The sequence below is a fragment of the Delphinapterus leucas genome, chromosome 19 (genome assembly GCF_059928025.1).
Source record: "Delphinapterus leucas isolate spDelLeu-1000000601 "Yukka" chromosome 19, BTC_Dleu_Yukka2, whole genome shotgun sequence".
NCBI classification, from domain to species: Eukaryota; Metazoa; Chordata; class Mammalia; order Artiodactyla; family Monodontidae; genus Delphinapterus; species Delphinapterus leucas.
The window spans coordinates 50,903,556-50,927,033 of NC_143147.1; the positions used below are offsets into that span (position 1 = coordinate 50,903,556).

The 23,478-nt window shown below is 55.2% G+C and overlaps 1 protein-coding gene across 1 annotated transcript in view; it reads right to left on the bottom strand.

Annotated features, from left to right (window-relative positions):
• ZNF385C (zinc finger protein 385C) overlaps positions 1–9,551 on the bottom strand; it is a 32,260-nt gene extending 22,709 nt beyond the window's left edge. The window contains exon 1 of the mRNA XM_022558123.3: positions 8,295–9,551. Coding sequence (XP_022413831.1) covers positions 8,295–8,547 — 253 coding nt within the window. The 5' untranslated portion in view covers positions 8,548–9,551. The remainder of the gene's footprint in view (positions 1–8,294) is intronic.
• Between the last annotated feature and the right edge of the window lie 13,927 nt (positions 9,552–23,478).

The window sequence follows — 23,478 nt, forward strand, 5'->3', positions numbered from 1 at the left end:
GCATTGATGTGGACCCCAGCGCGGCGGCTGGACCTCAGTGGGCGCCTGGCTCTCTCATTCTCTGCTGCATTAACAACTGCCCCTAACCCCTGCCCCCTGCTCCTCCAGGCAGCCCCTTAGAGGCAGCTGAAGGTATGATTTGATACAAGGAACCTTTGTAGCGGGCTCCTCGGATGACGCACACCTGCCCCGGAGTGCAGCAGCCTCATTCCTGCAGGCTGGACCTCCAGATTCCCGACCATTCCTGCCACCCCGGCCCCACCTTTGCTCCCGGCCGGAGTGGGGGCTCCCCCTCCCCATCCTTGAACTTGGGAAAAGGTACCAAGAGTCAGCTGGCTACTGTAGCCTCTAAACAGACGACTCTGTGGGGGCCGACAACAGGAGGAGAAGAATAGGGCAGGGGAGAGGGGAGAGGGGAGAGGCCCACCTCGGCTGGAAGCCCCCGCCCCAACCCCCCGCTCGGACGTCCTCAGCACTCACCCAAGAGCATTCTCTGCCTTTGGAGGAACCGCTGAGCGCAGAGCGAGAAGCGAGTGAAACCCAGCCGCAGAGTGACAGAGGGAAGGGGTGGGGGAGTGGAAGGACAGGAGGGGCGGGTGCGAGGGAGGGGCTCCTGCTTCTGCTGGGAAGCCACGGTTACCGGGCCCTGTCTCCCCTCTCCAGGAAGGCGCTGCCTGTTCCCTGGTTTCCCCATCCCAACCACCGGTGGAAAGAACAGGGCGCTTCTTCCCCGAAGGTATGGGGACAGGGGGAGGGTGTCCGGGGACCTAGTGCCTCTTATACTGAAGCGAAGAGTTGACCCTGCCCACAGAGGCCTCCAGGACAGGAGGTGCTTCCAGCCCCTTCTCTGCCTGCCAGAAAATTCTTCTTCTGAACTTTGAAGCCCTGCCTCAGGGCTTGCTGCCACAGGGGCCCCGTTCTCCTATCTAGCCTTACTTATCCTCTGCCCCCATCCCCGTTTATTTACCTCCTTTTGCTGCAGGGGAAACCGAGGCTCAGAGAGGGGGAAGCGAGCGCACGTGGCTTGCAGTTCAGTACCTGGACTGCCGGACCTGCTACCTGGGCAATGCCAGGAAGCAGGGAAGGGGTGTTCATCTGATCACCTAGAACTTCTGACGCGCCTCATCTGCCCGCACCCTTCCCTCCCACCCATCTTTTCTCTTCTGATTTGGCTTCTTCCTCCCCCTCCTCTTCCTGAAACCTGCGGGCTCCTAACTCACCTGAGCACCTGGTGCCGGGAGGGGGGTGGAATGCGGGAGAGGAGACAGCCAAGCCACAGCTGGATCCAGTCTCGCATTCCAAGCCCGGGTCCCAGCGCTAGCCCCCCACCCCCTCAGCATCCTGTCTCCACCAGACAATAACCCGTAATCTCTGGAGCAGCCGGTTCTCAAGCTGCAAAGAAGGTCTGGGGAGGGGGTGGCGGCAGCAGCCCCTGAAAACAGGTTTGTTAGGAAGAGGCTCTGTGGGGGGAAGGACTTGCTGGTGTGGGGAGAGGAAGGAAACTCAAGCCCAGAGCTAATTAACCCACCCAGAGACACAGACGGAACCTTTGTCTTCTGCGGGGGCAGGGATCTGAGCTAAGGCCCCTAATTTCCACGCAGACAGCCTTGCCTTTCCTGGTGGCCCCTGGGGGGAGGTGCTGATGGTCAGGTTCACATCTGTGAGGGGGTGCTGTCCAGGGAGAGTGAGGGCACCGCCATCACCGGCCACTTAAGGAGAACCGCAGGAGGCACTGGTTAGACCCCAAGAACTTCTTAGTGGCCTTGCGGGAGCCAAGGTGAAACAGGCATCCAGAGGCCTCGGGATGGGTTGGGAGGGGTGCTGAGGAGGAACTGGAAACCCAGGGAGATACTGAAGCCACGCGGGGACAGGCTGGAGGGCTTCCGGGGCCTCCTGATGGGACTGAAATTAATCCATCTGCGGGGAGTGGAGGGAGAGGAGCTCATCAAGCCAGTGACTCAGGGGTGACCCAAGCTCAAGGCCTTTGATCTCTGGGGCTCAGAATGCAGCCGGAGGCTTCTGCAGTCAAAGACTAGGAGAGGAGATGGAGGGGCTGCTTAGAACGGGATCTAGGAGAGGTCTGAGGGCGCAGGGCCGGGGACAGCCTCCATCTGCCACTCTGATGCCTTCCCGTCCCCAAAGGCACAGGGGTGTCTGGTACAGCTGCAGCCGACTTTGCCCTGAAATCCAATATAGTCTGACTCTGTCTCCGCTTTCTTGTCCCCGTTAGTGTCTACCCTGTGCTCCCCATCCAAGTCCCCTCTGGCCATTTCGGTAAGCCAGAGCTTAAGTCATTTTTGAAATCTCCTTCTCTCCCCGCTGGTGTCATGTTGCAATGGTGGGGAACAGGGGATGCGCCCTAAATTGGGCAGCTGGGTCAGTCCTACCAAGAGACAGGGGGAGGAACCAGTTGGATTTAGAAGGCTCCCCTCCCTGTCCCGAGCCAGCCTAAGCAGAGCAGGAGATGGCTGGCATCTCCCCATTGTCCAGTTGAGGACACCAAGGCCTGGGTTCTGAGCACTTGAACTGCCTGTCACGGGAGCTGGTCTGCCTGCGCTGGGCCATCCCTCCTCCCCATTCCTGAAACATTAAGGCTCTGTCTCTCTTAATGTGTGCTGCTTTCCTCAGCAGCGAGGTGGGGAAGGCACGTGAGAGACAGGAGTTAGAGTCAGAGATGCTGGGATCTGAACCTCGCTGTGGCCTTAGGCCTGTTGCTTACACTCTCTGAGTTCTAGTGTCTCAGTTTCTAAAGTGAGGGCTGAATGCCAGTCAGCTACGCCCCGGGGATGGCTGGGTGAGGAGGGAATGCTGTGCTCCTTGTGGAAGTGCTTTGCAAACCGTTCATCTCCTAAGCACATGCTCATTGGCCCTGGGGGTAGGTCACAGCTCTTTCCCCAAGGTCCAGGTCCAGGTGTCCGTCCCCCAAGCCCGGTGCTGGCCCAACATCTACACTAGAGGTTGGAGGTAGGAGGGTTGAGGCAGCAAACCTTTCTCTCTGCAGATGTTCAAGAACTACCTAAAATTGTTTAGGGGTACGCGCGTGTGTGTGTGTGTGTGTGTGTGTGATGGTCAATAGGGTCATTGAGTTCAGCCACATTGAGGCGGAGGTTCCTGGTGCCCACACCTCCCATGGGGGGTAAGTAGGGTGAAAGATGGCTCATTCCTGAAGGATGAAAGGGTCTGCTGTGTGGGAGACAGATCGGGAGGAGGGCAGGTGGGGGAATGACCTGGAGGAGGGGCTGGGGAAGGGTGCGGTTCCTGCTGTTTCCCCATCCCGTGCTGTTTCCCCTTCCTAGGTGTTCCAGGCTGACTCATGGTGGGCAGCTGGGTGAGGCTGAGTAAGGAAGCCTCTGACACAGGCATTGGTGAGGAAGCTGAGAGAGGGGACAGCCGCCCCCCATATCTCCCTCCCACAGACGGCCTCAGGGACAGGATCCTCCAGACAGGATCCCACCTCACTGCCCGTGACGGCCTGTCACTGTGCAAGGCGCCAGCCCCCCAGACCCCTAATCAGAGTGACAGCTCCAGGAGGCCTCCCAGAAAGGGAGCCTCGAAGGGGCATGACTGGGCCGTCACCCCCACCACTTCAGCGTCCTCCCAGGGAACGGGCGGCCCTCCTGGCTGCCACAGGACTGAGATCTCAGGTGTCCAGGAACAAAGCCGTGGGTTAAGGGCTCCTCACACTTTGGCTCAAGCCTCCTGAAAGTAGACGTGACTCTCTCCATTTCCGGAGGGTGCCCCAGTCAGCCGTGCCCTCAGGGCTCTCTGCTCTGGTCCAGCCTCCTCGTGAGGACTTCCGCACGACTGAGGTCCCCACCCCCTCACCCCTGGGGAAAGTTCCTAGCATTGGGCTGCCTCTCCCACCCCCAACTCCCAGAGGGCCAAGGAGACAGGAGAGTCCATGGAGGGGGGTGGCTTGCTGGGGAGTCATGACCTGAAGTAGAGTCAAAGATAACCAGGCCAAGGGACTTCCCTGGCAGTCCAGTGGTTAAGACTCCGTGCTTCCAATGCAGGGGGCGTGGGTTTGATCCCTGGTCAGGGAACTATGATCCCACGTGCCTCTTGGTGTGGCCAAAAAAAAAAAAAAAAGATAACCAGGCCAATGGAACACAGGTTCTCTGCTGGAGCCCCAGGATTCCAGGGCTCCCAGAAATCTGAGGATGCAACATCCTCGCTCTAGTCACAGCCATCACCCCCCGGCCCACCATGCTCCCACAGTGCCGCTCACTCCTCTTAGCATGGCGGTGGGGGATGGTCTGGCCCCGTGGCTGTCTTTCCCTCCAGACCGTGAATGCCCAGCACTGCTCAGTACAGAATCCCGGCATCCTGCATGGGGCCAGCGCAGGGCTGGAAGGCTGGTGATGCAGGACAGGTGACTGGAGGGCCAGTGACTTACGAGGTGTTGTTTAACAATCTCGGGGGGGAGTACCAGGCATCGTGTCTCCTGGTGACCCCCCAAACCTACTCTGTACTCGGGGGATAAGGACTGTGAGAAAAGGGAAGCCAAGTGAAGGGGAACCCCAACCCTCTGGACAGCCTGTCTGTGGCCACCAGTGTCTGCGGTCCTTTTTCTCACACCCCGCCTGCTTTCTCCACACTGGGATGGTGGGTGGGGGAGAGAAGGAAGGACCACTGCCCGGAAGGAAGGCCTGAAAAGCCAGAGTTAGAGGGGAGCAGGCGTGGGACCAAGTCCTCTGGTCACAGGAATGGCCTTCCCCACCCACCCTTGCCTCCCTCTCAGTGCCCCCTTTCCGATAACGGAACTGTCCATCACAGCATCCCCTAAGCCAGAGTCATCCTTGGCACCTCCCTTCCCCTTGGCCCCACATCTCGTCAGTCACCAAGTCCTGCAGAAAAGACCCCGGAATCCGGTTCCACCATCCTACCCCCTTCCTTCTCATGTACCCACGAGACGCACCCTTCCCCCTCACCAGAGACCTCTAAAAACACTAACTACTCCGCTCAAAACACTTCAGTGATGCCTGTCACCTTTAGGACAAAGGCCAGATGCCCAGCCTGGCTTTGAGGACTTTACAGGCAGCCCCTGCTCACCTCCTGCCACGCCAGCCACTTGCCTAGCTCAGCACCACCTGCTGTTCCTGCAAAGCCATGGCCTCAGGCCTGGGTGCATTTGCTCTAGCTCAGGGGTCCCCAATCCCCCGGGCCGCAGACTGGTATCGGTCCGTGGCCTGTTAGCAACCAGGCCGCACAGCAGGAGGTGAGCGGTGGGCTAGTGAACGAAGCTTCATGCATATTTACAGCCACTCCCCATCGCTCGCATTACCACCTGAGCTCCGCCTCCTGTCAGATCAGCGGCAGCGCATTAGCTTCTTATAGGAGTGTGAAGCCTACTGTGAAGTGTGCGCGAGGAATCTAGGCTGTGGGCTCCTTATGAGAATCTAATGCCTGATGATCTGGGGGGGAGCTGAGGCGGTGATGCTAGCGCTGGGGAGCGGCTGCAAATACAGACCATCATTAGCAGAGAGATCTGACTGCACAGATCTCCACAATAAATCAACTGCCTGCAGACTCATATCAAAACCCTATCCGTGGGGGGCTTCCCTGGTGGCGCAGTGGTTGAGACTCTGCCTGCCAATGCAAGGGACACAGGTTCGAGCCCTGGCCTGGGAAGATCCCACATGCCACGGAGCAACTAAGCCCGTGTGCCGCAACTACTGAGCCTGAGCTCTAGAGCCCGCGAGCCACAACTACTTAACCCGTGTGCCACAACTACTGAAGCCTGCACGCCTAGAGCCTGTGCTCCGCAACAAGAGAAGCCACGACAATGAGAAGCCCACGCGCCACAACGACGAGTAGCCCCCGCTCGCCGCAACTAGAGAAAGCCCGCACACAGCAACAAAGACCCAACACAGCCAAAATAAATAAATTTAAAAAAACACACACAAAAAACTCTATCAGTGAGTGGCAAGTGAAAACAAGCTCAGGGATCCCACTGATTCTGTATTATGGTGAGTTGTATTATTATTTCATTATATATCGCAATGTAATAATAATAGAAATAAAGTGCACAATAAATGTAATGCACTTGAATCATTCCAAAACCATTCCCCCAGCCCCCCAGTCCGTGGAAAAATTGTCTTCCACGAAACCGGTCCCTGGTGCCAAAAAGGTTGGGGACCACTGCTCTAGCTGCTCTAGCTGTCTCCCTGCCTGGGAGACAAGATCCACCTTCAGTGTCACTTCTCTGAAGCGTTCCCTGACTTCTGTCAATTCACCTCTCCCTCCCACTCCTCAAAGGAGCCCATCCCCACATCTATGAAGCCTGCTGTTATCTTGGACAAACTTGTCTGCATGTAGTTATCTAGACAGTTCTTTCCTAACAGGCAGCTCTGTTGCCTTTTAAAAAGACAAATTCCCAGACAAATGCTGTATGTTCTCACTTACATGCAGAATCTAAAAAAGCTGAACTCATAGACGTAGAAGAGAGTAGAATGGTGGTTGCCAGGGGCTGGTGGTGGGGGAAATGGGGACATGTCGGTCAAAGGGTACAAAGTCCCAGCTGTAAGATAAATACGATCCAGGGATCTAATGCACAGCATGGTGGCTATAATTAGCAGTACTGCCTTATACGCTTGAAAGTTGTTAAGAAAGTAAATCTTAACTGTTATCTGTACACATACACTCAGAATTATGTGAGGGGATGGAGGTGTTAACTAGCCTTACTGTGGTAATCATTTTGCAATATATACATGTATCAAATCATCACACCGTACCCCTTAAATTTACATTTGTTATATGTCAGTAATATCTCAATAAAGAAAAAATACTACAAGGTCCTACTGTATAGCACAGGGAAATATACTCAATATTCAATATTTTGTAACAACCTAAAAGGGAAAAGAATCTGAAAAAGAACATATATATATATGTATATATATACCTGAATCACTGTGCTGTACCCCTGAAACTAACACAACATTGTAAATCAACTCTACTTCGATAGAAAAACAATAAAAATAAAAATATGAATACCCCCAATCGGCAGCTTGCACATGTCTGTAGGTATTTGGTGAATTAATGAATGACTTTTGAACACACTCACACACACACACTCCAGAAGCATCCATACAGTTGAATATGCTCTTATTCAGAGTCACATCCTGGGGTCCAGCCCCAAGTGCTCAGGTGGGGAAGATGGTACCAGCCATTAGAGCATTCCCTGCTTTGCTTATGCAGTGACCTCTGCCTGCGAGGTCCCTTCTCCTCTGACCCCTGTTCCGAAGCTCACTGCAGCCCCCCTCCTTCGGGAGGCCTTTCGTGGTACCCCCAGGTAGAATCGCCCTTTCTCCTTTGTACGCCTGGGGTCATGTCCCATGTAGCACCCACAACATTCATCTCATTTCGTGTCTGTCTCAGCCTAAAAGACAGTCTCAGTCTTGGGGGCCGCGGCAGGGGGAGTAAGACTGGAACGTCTCCAGGCCCCAGCACAGTGTGGGGAGCACAGAGGGCATCCCATAAACACTCACCCAAACAACAGGCAGCCCTCAAGAGGTCAGAGTGTAGCCCTCTGGCAAAGCTACCAACCTGGGCTGCAGGGTATGTGTGCAGGGCGTGCTTCTGGTGGCCGCCCCCAGGGACCAGGCAGAAGTTCCGGCCATTCCTGCCTCTCACGCTGGGCCTGGTTCATAACCTGTTTCCCCTGCCGGCCAGCAGCCTGCTGCTCCTGGTCTCTCCCATGACTCCCATGTGCCTGTCAGCTGGAATCATACTCACGAATCCATTCACCCACTTCGCCCAGAAATCTGCCTTGCAGCCAGCGGCCCTCTTGCAGCCCAACCTCTGCAGAGTCATGCCAGCCAGGGAGAGGCCGAAATCCTGGCCAGGAGTCCAGTGGCCAAAGAGAGAGGGGCTGCTCCCCGCTCTTCCCCTGACCACCTCTCAGCCCTTAGCCGGAGTGTCGTGTACTTCGCTGACCCTGGCCTTCAGAGACCAGAGCAGGAGCCCGGGGCGCCCCGTAGGCGAGGCCCTTATCTGGAAAAGTATCTGCGAGGGGGTTCCTGGCTGGAGAAATGCTGCTTAGGGGGCCTGGTCCTGAAAGACCCCACAGGGAGAGCCCCAGATCCAGAGGAGGCCTCAGACCTCAGGCCCTGAGAGACCCCATAGAGGGCTGTCCAGATGCAAAAAAACTTGACGGCATCTGGGGAACTTCAGACTCTAAGACCCCATTGAGGGTACCCCAGACCAAAAGACCCCACAGAGAGACGCCATAGACCCAGAGCCCCTCACAGGGGCCCAGAACCAAATCTGTGGGAGCAGTGCCCCTCCACACTGACCTGGCCCCAGGGGCGTCTTTCCCAAGCTGAGCTGCCGCAGGCGCCTCTGGTGGGCCCGCCCCCCACAGTGCACCTGGGCCTGGGCTGCCGAGTTCAGCTGGATGTTGCAGACGTCGCAGAGGGTGTACGACGGCCGTTTTCTTTCCCGCTTGGGTTTAGGTGGTTCTGGAGGCCGAGGGGGGCACTCAGCACCTGCAGATCCTCCGGGGGGCTCCTTCTCACCCGGGGGAGATGGGCTCAGTGGCCGCTTCATACCTGGGCAGATCGGGAGGCAAGTAAACAAAGGCGAGTGCAATGAATACACAGAAGGAGCAAGAGGGCTTCGGGTCCCAGAGATGCCTGTGCCCCATATCCCAGCTGAAATTCCCTGGCCTTCTGAAAGCCGCAACCCAAGGATGGCAAAAGGGAGCAGAAGGGGGGCTGTTTTAAACAAAGCAGCAGTAAAATGCAGGGGTATCTGCAAGAGTGTCAGAAATGGCCACACACTGGGTGGCCGACACCTGAGGGCTCAGAGCAAAGCGCTCAGAGGGAGAGCGGGGCTCTCAGAAAGCAGGCGACGTGGAGGGAGAGCCAGCAGAGAGGCTACTGGAGACACTAGCCTGGCCCAAGGCAGGCCAGGCGCTGACAGTGCTGGGACAGGCAGGCCTGTGGTGCCTGCTGGAGATGCAGGAGCTGCCCGCCGGAAGATGACTGCAGAAACCCAACCACCTCGTGCCCAGTGCCAGTGACATTCACAAACGGTGACAGTGTGTGAAGCCATCCCCACCCCTGCTCCACGTGGCTCCCGATACCCCCTGCTGTTAGGGCAACAGTTGGTGTTTACACACACACACACACACACACACACACACACACACACACACACGGCGCACACGCGCATCACCCCTCCAGGCCCCTCCCCTTCTCCTTTCTGACTCACTTCTTGGAACCTTTCCCACCCACCGGACTTTTCTGCCTCTAACTGGCTCTATTCTGCCCCATGACCTTCCTCAGACTGAACTGGGTTGATTTTCACTTTCCTCCTGAATCTGTGTGCATGCTTCCTGCCTCTGCTTCAGATTGGGTATTTCCCAAGGGCAGGCCTGGTGTCCCCCCCACCAGGACAGAGAATTCCTGAGGTCAGGGACTGTGTCTCTCGCTCAGAGTGGGGGAGCCCCAAGGCTAGGGCCTGAGTGAGAAGTGACAGAGCCCATTTCTCTTGTATGGGCTGAATTATGTCTGGTGACCCCCACCCTGCCCCCCTCCCCACAAATTCATATGTTGAAGTCCTAACTCCTAGTATCTCACAATGTGATTGTATTTAGAGAGAGGGTCTTTAAAGAGGTAATTAAGTTAAGATGAGGTCATTAGGGTGGTCCCTAATCCAATATGGCTGTTGTCCTTATAAGAAGAGGAAATTTGGGGAATTCCCTGGCAGTCCAGTGGTTAGGGCTCCATGCTCTCACTGCCAAGGGCCAGGGTTAGATCCCACAAGCCGTGTGGCACGGCCCCCCCGAAAAAAAAAAAGAAAGAAAAGGAAATTTGGACACAGACATTTACAGAGAGAAGACCATGGGAAGACACAGGGAGAGGATGGCCATCTGCAAGCAAAAGAACAAGGCCTTAGAAGAAACCAACTCTGCCTACACCTTGAGTCCAAACTTCTATCAAACTTCTATCCTCCAGAACTGGGAGAAAACAAAGTTTTGGTATTTAAGCCACTCAGTCTGTGGTTGTTACGGCAGCCTAAGTGAACCAATACATCCCCCTAAAAGACATTTCCTGTGTCTTTAGACTTGTGTTCATTTTGCAAATTAGACCCAGTGAAGTCAAGTGATGCCACAACGTTCCCATAAGGCCACACGTCTAGTAGTGGAGCCCACACCTGAACAAAGAAAATTAATTTCTCAAGTTCACAGCCAAGAACCTTGCCTGCAGTTCCTGGACCCCACCCCCTGCTCTTAGTAAGCTGCTTGTCACTTTTGCAGGCAATGTTCCCACAAAATGGGCTGTCATGACGTGTGTGGGGACTGTGAGTGAATGGGACAGAGGGGCACAGTAATGAAGAGCACGAGCTCTGGGACTCCCCTGGTGGCGCAGTGGTTAAGAATCCGCCTACGAATGCGGGGGACGCGGGTTTGAGCCCTGGTCCGGGGATATCCCACATGCCGCGGGGCAACTAAGCCCATACGCCACAACTACTGAGCCCGCAAGCCACAACTACTGAGCCCACGCACCACAGCTACTGAAGCCCACGCGCCTAGAGCCCATGCTCCGCAACGAGAAGCCACCGCAATGAGAAGTCCGCGCACCGCAACAAAGAGTAGCTCCCGCTCACCACAACTAGAGGAAGCCTGCACGCAGCAACAAAGACCCAATGCAGCCAAAAATTTAAAAACTTAAAAAAATTAAAATTAAAAAAAAAAGAGCACGAGCTCTATATTGACCCCCACCTGGTTTCACATCTCAGCTCTGTCACTTACTGGTTGTGTGACCTGAGCCTCAGTCCTCTCATCTGTATATCTGTAAAATGGGGGTGATGAGGAACAGTTCCCAAGTCATAAGGGCACTGTGAGGATTAGACAAGCTGATCTATATAAAACGCCTCTCAGGGTCCTATAAACGTCAGCACATGGGAGTCATGGGAGAGACCAGGAACAGCAGGCTGCTGGCCGGCAGGGGAAACAGGTTATGAACCAGGCCCAGCGTGAGACACAGGAAGGGCCGGAACTTCTGCCTGGTTCCTGGGGGCGGCCACCAGAAGCATGCCCTGCAGACGCCCACCTGGGCAACGGGACCTGTCCCAAATAAGGAAAGGCATATGCCCTGTCCCACTCCCACCCTAAGAAGGAAGGTGTATGTGCCTCGACCAATCAGTAAAGGGAATTTTCACCTCGGACCGTTTCTTTTGTTTTCTGGCTATAATAACTGTTCCATAGCACACGTTCGGGCTCAACTCTCCCAGACGACTAGGAAGTCGGCCCGCTGTTCTGGCAGTGACCCTTCCCTCTAATAAATTCTATCTTCTTTACATTCTGCTTTGTGTCTGGAAATTCTTTTCCAACCTGCGTTTGGACCACGACAGCATGGAACAGACTTCCTTACAGCCCTCAGAAGGAACTAACCCTGATGACACCGATTTTAGACTTCCAGCCTCCAAAACTGTGAGACAAGACATTTCTATTGTTTAGGCCACCTGGTTTGTAGTGCTTTGTTATGGCAGCCCTAGAAAACGAAGACACCATGGATCTGACCCTTGTGCAGTCCTAGGTGCCTGGTGACTTGAGGGACCCTGGCACTGTGCCTGGTGGTTTGGCTGGGCTGCAGTACGAGAGATAGCCTCCAGGTGGCGCAGAGAGCATCTAGCGGGAAGATAAGAGGTGGAACTAGGTACCCCACCCAGCAGGGTGGTGGACCCCACGCCTCCACACTCTTGAGGCAACTAGGTTGCCCCTCTGAGCCATGCCAAACTCCTGGGCACCATGTCTGGGGTCCAGGGGACAGCTCTGCCCACGGAGGGTACACTGGAAAGTCACTCCATCACCTTGTGAGATTCTACCTCCTCTCACCTCTAGATGGAGGTCATCACAGCTATTCTCCTGCGTTTACAAGTCTTCCCCCACTCTCCCAGCAGGAAAGAGGAGCAGGAAGGAAGTACCAGGTGTGGGTATTGGGAGGTGGGTCCAACCAGCCAGGGGGAAGAGGCTTCAGGGGAATGAGATTTTCCTGGCCATGCCCAGGAGAGCTGCCTGCTCCACCAGCAAGGGGACAGGGGTATTTTGAAATCTCAGTGCAACTTTTGACAGGCAGGCCCAGGACATAGCCCAAGAGAGCAGACAAAAAATATCTGCCATGGGGCTGATTAAACCCCTGTGATATACAGCCTCTGAGCTCACAGAGCCCTCCTGGATTCCGGGGCTAATTGTGCCCCCCCAGCCAGGCTGCTGGGGCTGCTGCAGCCTGCCCTGCCTAACCCGGGCTTCACAGCTGTCCTCTCAGGAGCTCCACCACTGCAGCTCAGCTAAGGCTCCCAGCAAGAAAATGTGGAGGGGTGGGCAATTTTTAGGGCACACACAGGTCAGTCTAACCCCTGCTGTGGGCATCAAGAGGCCAGTACACCCCCTGCTGGCCCCTATTCAGAACCAGCTGGACCCACATTTGGATAGGACACATTGTCTTTAACAAAGGAGGAAATCGAGTCCCAGAGCAGGGGAGGGGACTTGCTTCAAAGTACATGGACAGGCAGTACAAGAACTGCTTCTGGAAGCTTCCTTGCTTCCCTCTCTACCACTCAGCTGCCCAGACCACCTCTTCTTTATCATTACACCTCTGTTTACTGAGAGCTTACTGTGTGCCAGGTGCTTTACACACAGGATCTCTTTTAAACTTCACAACACCATGAGGTGGGCACCATTACTGACCTATTATCCCACTTCATACATTAGAGAACAAGCATGGAGAGGTTTCATGGCCCTGTCCCACCTCTCCTTAAAGCCTGCCAAGTCCTGATCTGAACTGCTGGGTGGGAAGGGGGGCTACAGATACAGAGAAGGGCTTCTGGGGAGGCTCAGGGATGCCCAGCCCCTACCTGGCAGGCAGGGAGGTGCTACACCCTGGGCAGAGAGAGTGGGGGCCAGAGCCAGAGAGGCGGGGAGTAAGGGGTGTGAAGATAGGGGGAGAATTGAACTTAACTTGGGAAAAGACCAGGTGAAAGCAGAGGAAAAGAGCATGCGTGTACCCAGGTGTCTGTCTGTCTGTCTGATTTACACAGGAAGTGGGTAAAGCTCCCTCTGTTCTCACCTTCCCTGAGAGATGGGCTGAGGCTGCAGCAGGGAGGGAGCCACCACTTGAAGGCAGGCTCAAAGCAGCGCTGGAGAGTTGATGGAGGCCAGGGCTGCTGTCTGCCTGTCTGTGTGTCCATCCATATGGAGCTAGAGGGGGTCAGAAAGGAGCACTCAGGCAGGCCCCAGGGCCCATTTCCATCCCTTCTTCCTGGGCGACAGTGGGCTTCAGGGCCCCAGGTTTCTCCTTTTCTTTTTCTTGTTTTGGCTGCATTGGGTCTCTGCTGCTGCGCTCGGGCTTTCTCTAGTTGCGGCGAGCGGCGAGCGGACACTACTCTTCGTTGTGGTGTGCGGGCTTCTCACCGCGGTGGCCTCTCTTCTTGCCCAGCACGGGCTCTAGGCACGCAGGCTTCAGTAGTTGTGGCTCGCAGGCCCCAGAGCACAGGCTCAGTAGTTGTGGCGCCCGGACTCCGTTGCTCCGCGGCACGTGGGATCCTCCCGGACCAGGGCTCCAACCCGTGTCCCCCTGCACTGGCAGGCGGATTCTCAACCACTGCGCCACCAGAGAAGCCTCTCTTTTTTTCTTTTTAATTTATTTGGTTGCGCCGGGTCTTCATTGCAGCACGCGGGCTTCTTAGTTGTGGCATTTGAACTCTTAGTTGTGGCATGCACGTGGGATCTAGTTCCCTGACCAGGGATTGAACCTGGGCCCCTTGCACCAGGAGCGCGGAGTCTTAACCACTGCACCACCAGGGAAGTCCCAGGGCCCCAGGTTTCAGTGGAGTCCTCGGGCACTGCGTGGGATTCTCTGACTGTACTATCCAAAGAGGGGTGGATAGAAAGAGCTCTGGAGGCCGTAAGTGCAGAGCGGGGAGTTGTTTCAGCCGCAGCCTGGGGAAGGGTGTCTTCGGGAAAGCGCTGCTTTTGCCAAAGGGTTAAGGGGAGAGGAAGGTTCTAGGCCTGTCTCCAGCCTTTGGCAGGGCATGAAGGGCTCCCTCACCAAACCCTTACTGAGCCCAACTACACTCCGGTGTTTTTCCCCAGGTCTCTCAATATCTACCCTCCCGCCTCCCTGAGCCAGGTCCCAGGCCCTGCCTCTGAGAAGGGAGCCTGGCTGGCCGGCCAACCTTGGGCCAGTCCCTGCCCCTCTGGGCTTCGGTTCCCCTTCTTTAAAGAGAGAGGGTGGGGCTGGGCTAATCTCTTAGGTCCTTTGCAGGTGGGCAGTGGCAACACAGAGCAGCTGCCTCTCAGGTTGGGGTGGGAGGGGGGAAGCCAAGTTGTATTTGTCTGTTTCAGCTGCCAGAGAAAGGCGGGGTGGGGATAGAGAAAGAACTGCCCCATGGCGAGTGTCCATTGCCTCCTGGGCACTGTATAGACAGCACCTCCGTTAACCCTCATAACAACCCTGTGAGGCTTTACAAATGAGGAAACTGAGGCTCACAGTCGAAAAGAGAGGCAGGTGAAAAGGGTCAATTCTGTACCATCCTATGATGAAGGGGCAGGGGGTGCACACCGTGGTGGCCCCCATCCCCGTCACTCACAGGGTCACGAGCATGAGTGTGGGGTCGTGCCTGGAAGAAGAGAGGCCTCATCTGTTCTTGTCCTAGTGGAGTGTGAGCCCTCCTGGGCCTGGCTGCCCTCTCAGTGTCCCCAAGGAGCCACCACTGAGCATTTTGGTCTCTCTTTCCTGCCACTTCTACTCTCCCAAGGCTGACACTTTGCAGGGTGAGGAAGGGCAATAACTCACTTCAGTTGTGTGGCCACCATAGAGCAGCACCCGCCATGGGATGGCCCAGATAGCTGGGGTCTCTCAAGACTCACACCCAAGACTCCCCAAAGGAGTCAGAGACCCCCACCTAGAGGAGTGGGATGGCCCGAGTGGGGGCAGCCACGGCAACCCCCAACCCACACGTCCCTGCTTTGCCAGAACAGGAGGCCCTGGGGCTGGGCAACAGCTGGTCCAGGTGTCAGATGCGGCAGGGTGGGGATCCATTAGGCAAACCAAGACAGCCATGTCTGTCTTCCCACCCGAAGTGATGACAGAGAAAGCCGGTCACCTCTCCCTGGGGACTACTGGGTGCTGGGGATTTCAAGGGTGAGCTGGATAAGAGGTGCTGAAAGTCAACACTCCAGCTCCAAGGATGGGAGAGAGGGGGCATGGGAGGTGACGGAGAGCGATGGCCCAGAGATGAGGTCACTGTCCCCCCCGACCCTCTCCTCCCCCAATCTGTCCTCACCCCCTATTGGCTGGGAGTCCCAGAGGGCCTCCTTCCCTCCTGACACCCCCAGAGATAAGGGCTGCCTCTCCAGGACACTGAGACTCCCCTGAAAGACCCTCAGGCCACCCTCAGGAAGGAAGTCCTTCTTGCGATCTAAGCTGCATCCCTCCTGCAGGGTCCACAGTGGCAACACAGAGCAGCTGCCTCTGAGGTGGGGGTGGGGGAGGGGGTATGAGCCTCAGTATCCCCTGTTCTAGCCGCTGCTGCCAGGCAAGGCCTAGGAACCTTACTTGTTGTGCAGGAGACCCTCCACACCACCTGCTCGCCCAGCACAACTCCCCATAAGACTGAACAGTGGCTCCCCCAATCCGTGCTCCCCATCGCGATTGTCCCACAATGGGGAGCACCTCCCTATCAGCACTTCCAAGTTGGGGCTGAGTGAATGCGTCCTGAGAGCCAGAGGAAGGAGGGTTGAGACGTCCTAGGACTGTTTGAGAGTTGTGGGTGGGAGATAGAATCCTGCCTCCCCCTTGGACCGCGAGGGCCGACCTCTGCCCCTGACCCTGACAGAAGAGGAAGCATTCTGCTTGAAGGGCGGGCAGGAAGGCCTCCAAAGACGGTGAATGAGGGGGATGGGACCTGGGGGTGGAGAGCATACTCTTTGCACCCCTGCCCCAAAGGACAACAGATCTCCCATCCCCCACCCCTTCCATTCTATTCTATCCCAGGGACTGATAAGGGGGGATTGATTTTTGGAGCCTCTAAACAACTTAGACGAAGAAGGTAGGTTATTTGGTGGAGCCCCCTGTCTGCAGAGAATGGTCCCCTCCTTTTTAGGATGAGAGTCTCACCGTCTCTGCCCCGTAGTCCCCAGCCTCCCTTCCCCTACCTCCTGGGAGCTGGAAGTCCTCTGGCCATCACCCTTGTCCCAGCTCCCAACCTCTGTTTCCGGTTAAGTCGTGATTCTTGTCTCCCACCTTCCCCCAACACAAGGCGGGGCAGGGTCCTCGCCGCTGCCACCAGCCCTACAGAGACACCAAAACCGCCACCCCGCGCGCGGGCCCCCTCGGGCGCTCAGCCCCAGCGGCGTGTCGTTCCCGGTTGGGGAGCCAGGAGTGCGGTCCCACGGCCCGCGCCCGCCCCTACCTGAAGGGCGCTCCCGACCGGAGCGGGGCCGCATCCAGCTGCCCGCGGCCACCCGGGGCGATCTGGATTCTCGGCTCCCAGAGGTGAGCGGCGGGTGAGTCCCGGGCCCCGGGGCAGCCGCGGAGTCTCCGGAGCCCGCCCCTGGGCGGCCCGCGGGAAGCAGGTGCCAGGAGCCGCGCCGCCCCGAATGGAGGGCAGGCGAGCAGGCTGGGAGAAGGGCTGCTCCCCTCGATGGGGCTCCCCAGGAAGGAGAGGAGGGGAGACCCAGGGGCTCTCCTGGTGGCGGGGCTGGGCCCATGGGTGAGTATCCTCCCTACCCCTGGCTGGCCAGTCCTGAGCACTCCTCGCCTTCCGAGGGGTCCCAGAGCTTAGGGGAGGGGACCCTAAAGTGGCCACCTCCCAGTGGCCTGCTGTGACCTTCCCGACCCCTTTGTAAACCAGCCCCTCTTCTCGGGGGAAGTTCAGGGAGAAGGAGGAAGCTGACATTCATGGAGCACCTCCTGGGTGCCAGGAGGATGGCATTCAATCCTCATAACAACTCAGCCCAGATTGGTTTGATTCCCATTTTACACACCAGGAGATGAAAGATTGGGGATGTTAAGCAACTGGTCCAAAGTCACTCAGGAAGTGAGTGCCGAAAAGGAGACTCCAGGTTGCCCGGAGGTCAGAGCACCAAACCAGGCCAGTGCGCCTGCTGGGGAAATATCACCGGTGTGTGCGGCTGGGAGACATTTCTGATTCTTCCCAGGGAATCAGTGCACTGGGTCTGGGCTGCATCAGGGCACAAGGCAGGGGTATGAAGCCAAGCAGAGGAGGGCAGGAGGCAGGGGCCAGTGGCATAACGTCCTAACAGCACTTGCCATCATTCCATTATTGGGGAGTCCCCCCAAAAGGGGATAGGAATGGCTCATGTATCTAAAGAAGATGTACCACTGCTGCTCACCCCACCTCATGCTCCGGGCAGGCGTCACGTGAAAGAGGCCTTCCAGAGAGGAGGTCCCGCTGTGGGGAGCCCTGGAGATGCCGTGCCCGCTCCCTCCCAGCACTTCTGGTTCTCACACCCACCAACTCACTCCTGTCTTGAGGCCTCTGCTGTTGCCTCAGCCTGGAACTGATCTTCACAGGGCTGCTTCCTCATCACTCAGGCCTCAACTCCAATATCACCTCCCCAGGACCCCATTTCCCCAGCCCCATTATACTTTACCCCAGCCCCTGGTTAACTTCCCTCTTAGCACATCTCCCAGGATGTAATGCTTTTGCCTGTCTCCCTCATGGGGGCAGGGCCTTTATTTCCCAGATATCGGAAGCACCAGCGCAAAGCTTGATGCGTACCTAATAAATGCTCCATGTAAAGAGCTGTTGAACGAATGCATGAATTCATTTCCACGCTAAGAGTCAATCCACATTAAAGTGTACACTTTAAATGGGTGAATTGGGCTTCCCTGGTGGCACAGTGGGTAAGAATCCGCCTGCCAACACAGGGACACGGGTTCGAGCCCTGGTCCGGGAAGATCCACATGCCGCAGGGCAACAAAGCCTGTGTGCCACAACTACTGAGCCTGCGCTCTAGAGCCCGCGAGCCACAACTACTGAGCCCATGTGCCACAACTACTGAAGCCCGCGTGCCTAGAGCCTGTGCTCCGCAACAAGAGAAGCCACTGCAGTGAGAAGCCCACGCACCTCAACAAAGAGTAGCCCCTGCTCACCGCAACTAGAGAAAGCCTGCGCCCAGCAACGAAGACCCAACACAGCCAAAAATAAATAAAATTATTTTAAAATGGGCGAATTGTAAGCTATGTGACATATCTCAATAAAGTGGTTACTCACAAATCAATCAGTGCAGGGTGGGGCTGACAGTCATGGTCCACCACGGGTACCTCGCCATCCCCCAGCACACCCCCCTTCTAACTTGATCCAGTCACATCTCTCTCCGTCACAGTCCACATCCTGTGTCTGTCCATGGGGAACTGCAGTTGCTCAGACTTGGAAGGGATCTTAGTGGTCATCCTGTCCCTTCTGTAACTTGTCCCTGACAGGTTAGCCTCTGGCCTCTTCTTGACTATACTGATGACTCACTCTCTCACAACACAGCCCGTTCCGTTGATGGATGGTTCTCGAGGATAGAAAGCTCATCAATATGGGGTCTGGAAGTTGCTTTCCTGTAATGCTTGTGCATGGGTTCTAGAGCTGCTCTCTGGTAATGCAGAAAAAGCCCACCCCGACTTCCACAGCCTGCCGAAGACGGCTGGCAGCCTCTTCCTCAGGGGTCTCTTCTCCCAGCAAAATAGACCTATTTCCCTCAACTACTCTTTCCCTTACATGGCCACCTCCTCCAGGAAGCCCCTCCTACATGCTCCTAGGGCATCTCCTATGGGCCCTAACACTGCACTTATCATACTGTATTGAACTGTGTCCCCCAAACCCTGCCCCAGCCATCCCACTGTGCTGAATAGGCTAGCTCTGGGCCTTTACTCATTCCCTTCTGCTCAGTCCCTTGCATGGTGATCCAGTGACCTGAACTGCACAACTCAATAAAAATTTGTCTCCAGAGGTTTTATGACCCCACTCATATCCTTCTTAAACTTACTTAGGCTTTCAATGTCCTGCTTAGAACAGAGCAAAGGAGATAATCACCTCCCCCCATCCTCCATCCTGTCCTCTATGAATGCTGCCCAGCCCTTAACTTTTCTGCCCTCCTGAGTCAGCTCTATATAGAGCTGAGGGGACCTCCCATGTCTACTTTCACGTGATATGTTAGCAAGTTCAGCCTCCCCATCTAGTTGCCCAGAGCGTGATTTCTTGAACTATGACCACCAGACCTTGTGTTTGGGCTTGCTGGCTCTCCCGTTCTGCCCAGCCTGATGAAATCATTCAGCAGGACCACAAGTGCAAGCTTAGTGCCACCACAAAGACGTGGCTTCACCTAGATACACAGGGATAACACGCCCTTGAACTCCAACCCTGCACACACACACAACATTGCTCTCAGCTGTGAGCCTTCTGCCTTCCAGACCCTTCCCACAGCTTTATCGATCCATTTTATCCTCCCAAATAACCTTGAAAAGTCAGTATTCCTCTCCTCACTTTAAAGATGAGGAAAGGGAAGCTCTGAGAGGTTAGTTTACCTGCCCGAGGTCACACACTAGAAAGGGTTGAAGTTGAACCCCATCTAGTTGGCTCTAAACTCTAGGGCCTCTTTCCTCTAGGTAATGGTGCCTCTAAAGGCCTTATCCCAATATACCCAGACATTTTTCCTATAAAGGTGGGTGAGGAGGAAGAAAACACAGAAAACCTCTTCTTCGTCATGAGAGCTGGAGGTGCCAGGTTGGGCTGGTGCTCCCTTTGCCACCCATCACTCATCCGTGGAGGGATTCAGGCCCCTAGTTATTGCCCTCCCCCTCCAATGCCGCCAGAAAAATGACCCTTAGTCTAAATTAGGCTACGGAGTCTCTAGTTGGGCCACTCAGTTCTCTCTGCTGCTCAGTCTCATCCCATTATCTCCTCTTCCTCTGTTCTGTCTGTGATGAATCCTCAGCCCTAGAACAGTGCCTGGCACACCAAATGCAACCAACACATATTGCTGGATTTGAGGGATGAACCAACTCTCACCGTGGGCACAAAAAATGGATTGGGTTCCTTGCTCTGGCTGTGTGGGCTGAGGCAAGTTACTTTCCCTCTCTGAGCTTCAGTTTCCTTATCTGTAAAACAGGACAACTAACAGATAATAGGGCTTCCCTGGTGGTGTAGTGGTTTAGAATCCGCCTGCCAATGCAGGGGACACAGGTTCAAGCCCTGGTCCGGGTAGATCCCACATGCCGCGGAACAGCTCAGCCCGTGCGCCACAACTACTGAGCCTGCGCTCTAGGGCCCGCGAGCCACAACTACTGAAGCCCGTGCGCCTAGAGCCCGTGCTCTGCAACAAGAGAAGTCACCGCAGTGAGAAGCCTGCACACCGCGATGAAGAGTAGCCCCCGCTCGCCACAACTAGAGAAATCCCGCGCGCAGCAACAAAGACCCAACACAGCCAAAAATAAATTTATTTAAAAAAAAATTTGTTTTAAAGAAAGGAAAAAAGAACACATAATAACATGGCAGAGGGGGATGTGAGATCATCCCTGCAGAATGACTGACATAATATGTGCCCAATTAATAAAATGGGTATCATTAATGAGGTGTTATGGTCCCTGCTTTAGAGACGGGGCGCCGGGGCTCAGAGAGGTGAAGGGACTTACGTAACACACACAAGCTGTTATGCCCAGCTTGGAAGTGGCCCATACAGAATGGGAGCCCGGTATGTCTGGCCTTAAGGCTGTGCCCTTTTCCCTGCACCGCAGGGCCTCCCCTGAGTGCCCAATAAATATAATCCCTATCGCAAAGATAGGAGATGGTTATACTAATCATTCTTACTAATAACACCAAGGGCCCCAGCTGAGGCAAAGCCTGTAGCAAAGGGGCTCAGGAGAGGAGCCAAAGACCCCTGCCCAGACAGCAGCTCCTGTTCTGCTCATGGCCCCACCTGGGGCTGGGGGTGCAGAGTAATTCTAGGCCCCTGTGTTCCAGGAAGGCGGGGGAAGCCCCAACCTCAGGTGGGCCTGCCCTGTCCATCATGGGTCCTTTCCGTTCCCACTGAAAGGGCAGAATCACTAATGGCTGAGAGCCCTCCCCCCAAGGGGACCAGCCTTTTGCCTCCTAAAATAGCTCAGAGCCACCATGTGCCCAGGACGTCTCCCCACTTGTTGCAAATCCCTCTGAAATTAAATCCCCATCCTGCCCCAAGCAGGATGGCACCGCCTGCTGGCGCCGTCGGGCTCTATGGCTGGCCGGGCTCCCCCCAGGGGAAGCTGGGACAGCTGTCCTTCACGGTGACCGAGACATAAATCCCCAAATAATGAGACAGGCGCTGGGAACACAGAACCAGACACGGTGCTAATTGGTTTACTTCTGGGCAGGCATGATGTGGAGACAACAGCCACAGGCCTCGGTTTCCCAGCCGGGACGATGGGTGGGGAGACGTGATGACCTTCTGGGTCCCTGAGTTTCTGTGCCCTCTGACTGGCTTCACACCCAGACTCGCCAGCAGTTCCTTCCTAGAACATCAACTTCTTAGACGTAAAAGGGAAGGACTGGGATCCCCTGGTCCAGGTCTTGAAGTAGGGAGGCCCAAATCATGCCTACCATGATCTAAAAATACCTCTTTCCACTAAAACCAAAACCAAAACAAAACACAAAACCAAAAGTCTCAGCCACCTCAACATGCATGAGGATAGGGGTGGGGAGGGGGGGAGGGCCCAGCACAGTCTCCCTGCTCCTCACGCATGGTCAGTAGTGGATTCTTGGACGCGCAAGAGGTCCTCAGTTTTCAGTAATCAGGATGAGATTCTCACATTAAACTTTAAAAGTCTTTGCTCAAAAAGAAGCAGCAGCGTGAAGTCAGAAAGAGAAAAACAAATATCATATATTAACGCATATATGTTGAATCTAGAAAAGTGGTACAGATGAACCGGTTTGCAAGGCAGAAATAGAGACACAGATATAGAGAACAAACGTATGGACACCAAGGGGGGAACGTGGCGGGCGGTGGTGGTAGTAGTGTGATGAACTGGGAGATTGGGATTGACATGTATACACTAATACATATAAAATAGATAACTAATAAGAACCTGCTGTATAAAAAATAAATAAAATAAAACAAACAAACAATAAAAAGAAGCAACAGCAGCTGACACCTTCGACTCCCCCGACTTTGCCACCATCACCCTCTCCTGGAAACATGGCCAGATGAGCTCCAAATACGGGCCACATGGAGGCTCCATCGCACTGGCTTAGAGGCAGTAGGATGGACAGGATGACCTTTCCAGGCCTGGGCTGCTTCTGAGTTGTGGTGAGATGGAAAGGGGAGGAGCCAGGGGAGGGGATAAGTGTGTGTCTGTGAAAGTAATTTGGGGGAGTCTCATGAGAACCGGAGTAAGTTGGAATCAGGGAAACATGCATTTAAGTACAACTCTGCCACTTACTGACCTGTGACTGGGAACACGGCCCTTTTCCCCACATCTCAGTTTCCTGATCTGTGAAATGGGGATGACAATAATAATAACTAATAATAACTCCCTAACCCAAGGCTGGCAGCTAAGAAGATTAAATAAGATAACAAATAGAAAATACCCTGCAGGCTATAAAGAGCCATTGTGATGTGTGGGGATGACATTGTTAGTTAAAGCAGGAGGGACAGTGGTAAGACTGCAGAAAGAACTTCCTCACAACTGTGCAATGGAAACTAATGGGGCAAAAGAGAGGGAAGACAAACGGGCCTGGGCAGAACCCCCAAAACCTCACCAATGATCCCCTTTCCCAACACAGGGTGCCCTTCCCCACACCCAGACTAGACCCCTCCCCTCCTGCCTGTCATCTTGCCTCACAAGGCTATCAGCCCGTCCCCAGGCTTTCCCAGCCCAGAGCTATATCCAACTTGTTTTTGTTACCAACGCAATGGAAATTATTTCAACCTCCTCACTCAGCTTGGCAAAGCTGCCTGTGTTGTGTAGGAGAGGCCGAAGCTGGAGGAGAGGAGGCTGGGAACTGACATGTCCACAGCAGGGGTAGCCCCCTCCCCAGAATATTCATTGCAACAGCAGCAGTCTAGAAGGCAGTCAGCTTACTGGGGGGACTTCCCCATACTGCCCCATGGAAGAGAAGGAAAGGCTGAGGGCCCAGAGGTCCTCACTGGGACCTTGGCTACCTTCCCTCTTACTTAAAGAGCTGTATTCAGAAGAGGCCGGGAGAGGCGCTGACTACCAGCCAGGATCAACCCTGAGGAAATTAAGATCTTTGAGTTTCCCCAACCCACCCTTCATTTCCTGATGCTTTTATTTAGTTAGTTTGTCCAGCAGAACGCTCCCACCCCACCGGACCCTGAGGTCCTCTCCTCTTCCCCAGTATAAGTAACTGAACATAACGCATCCTAACCTCAGAAGGATGGAGGCAGGGGGAGGCTGAGGATGACCCTGAGAATCTGGGGTCACCTGGGGCACGAGGTGGGGGAGAGACTCCAAGTCCACTGGC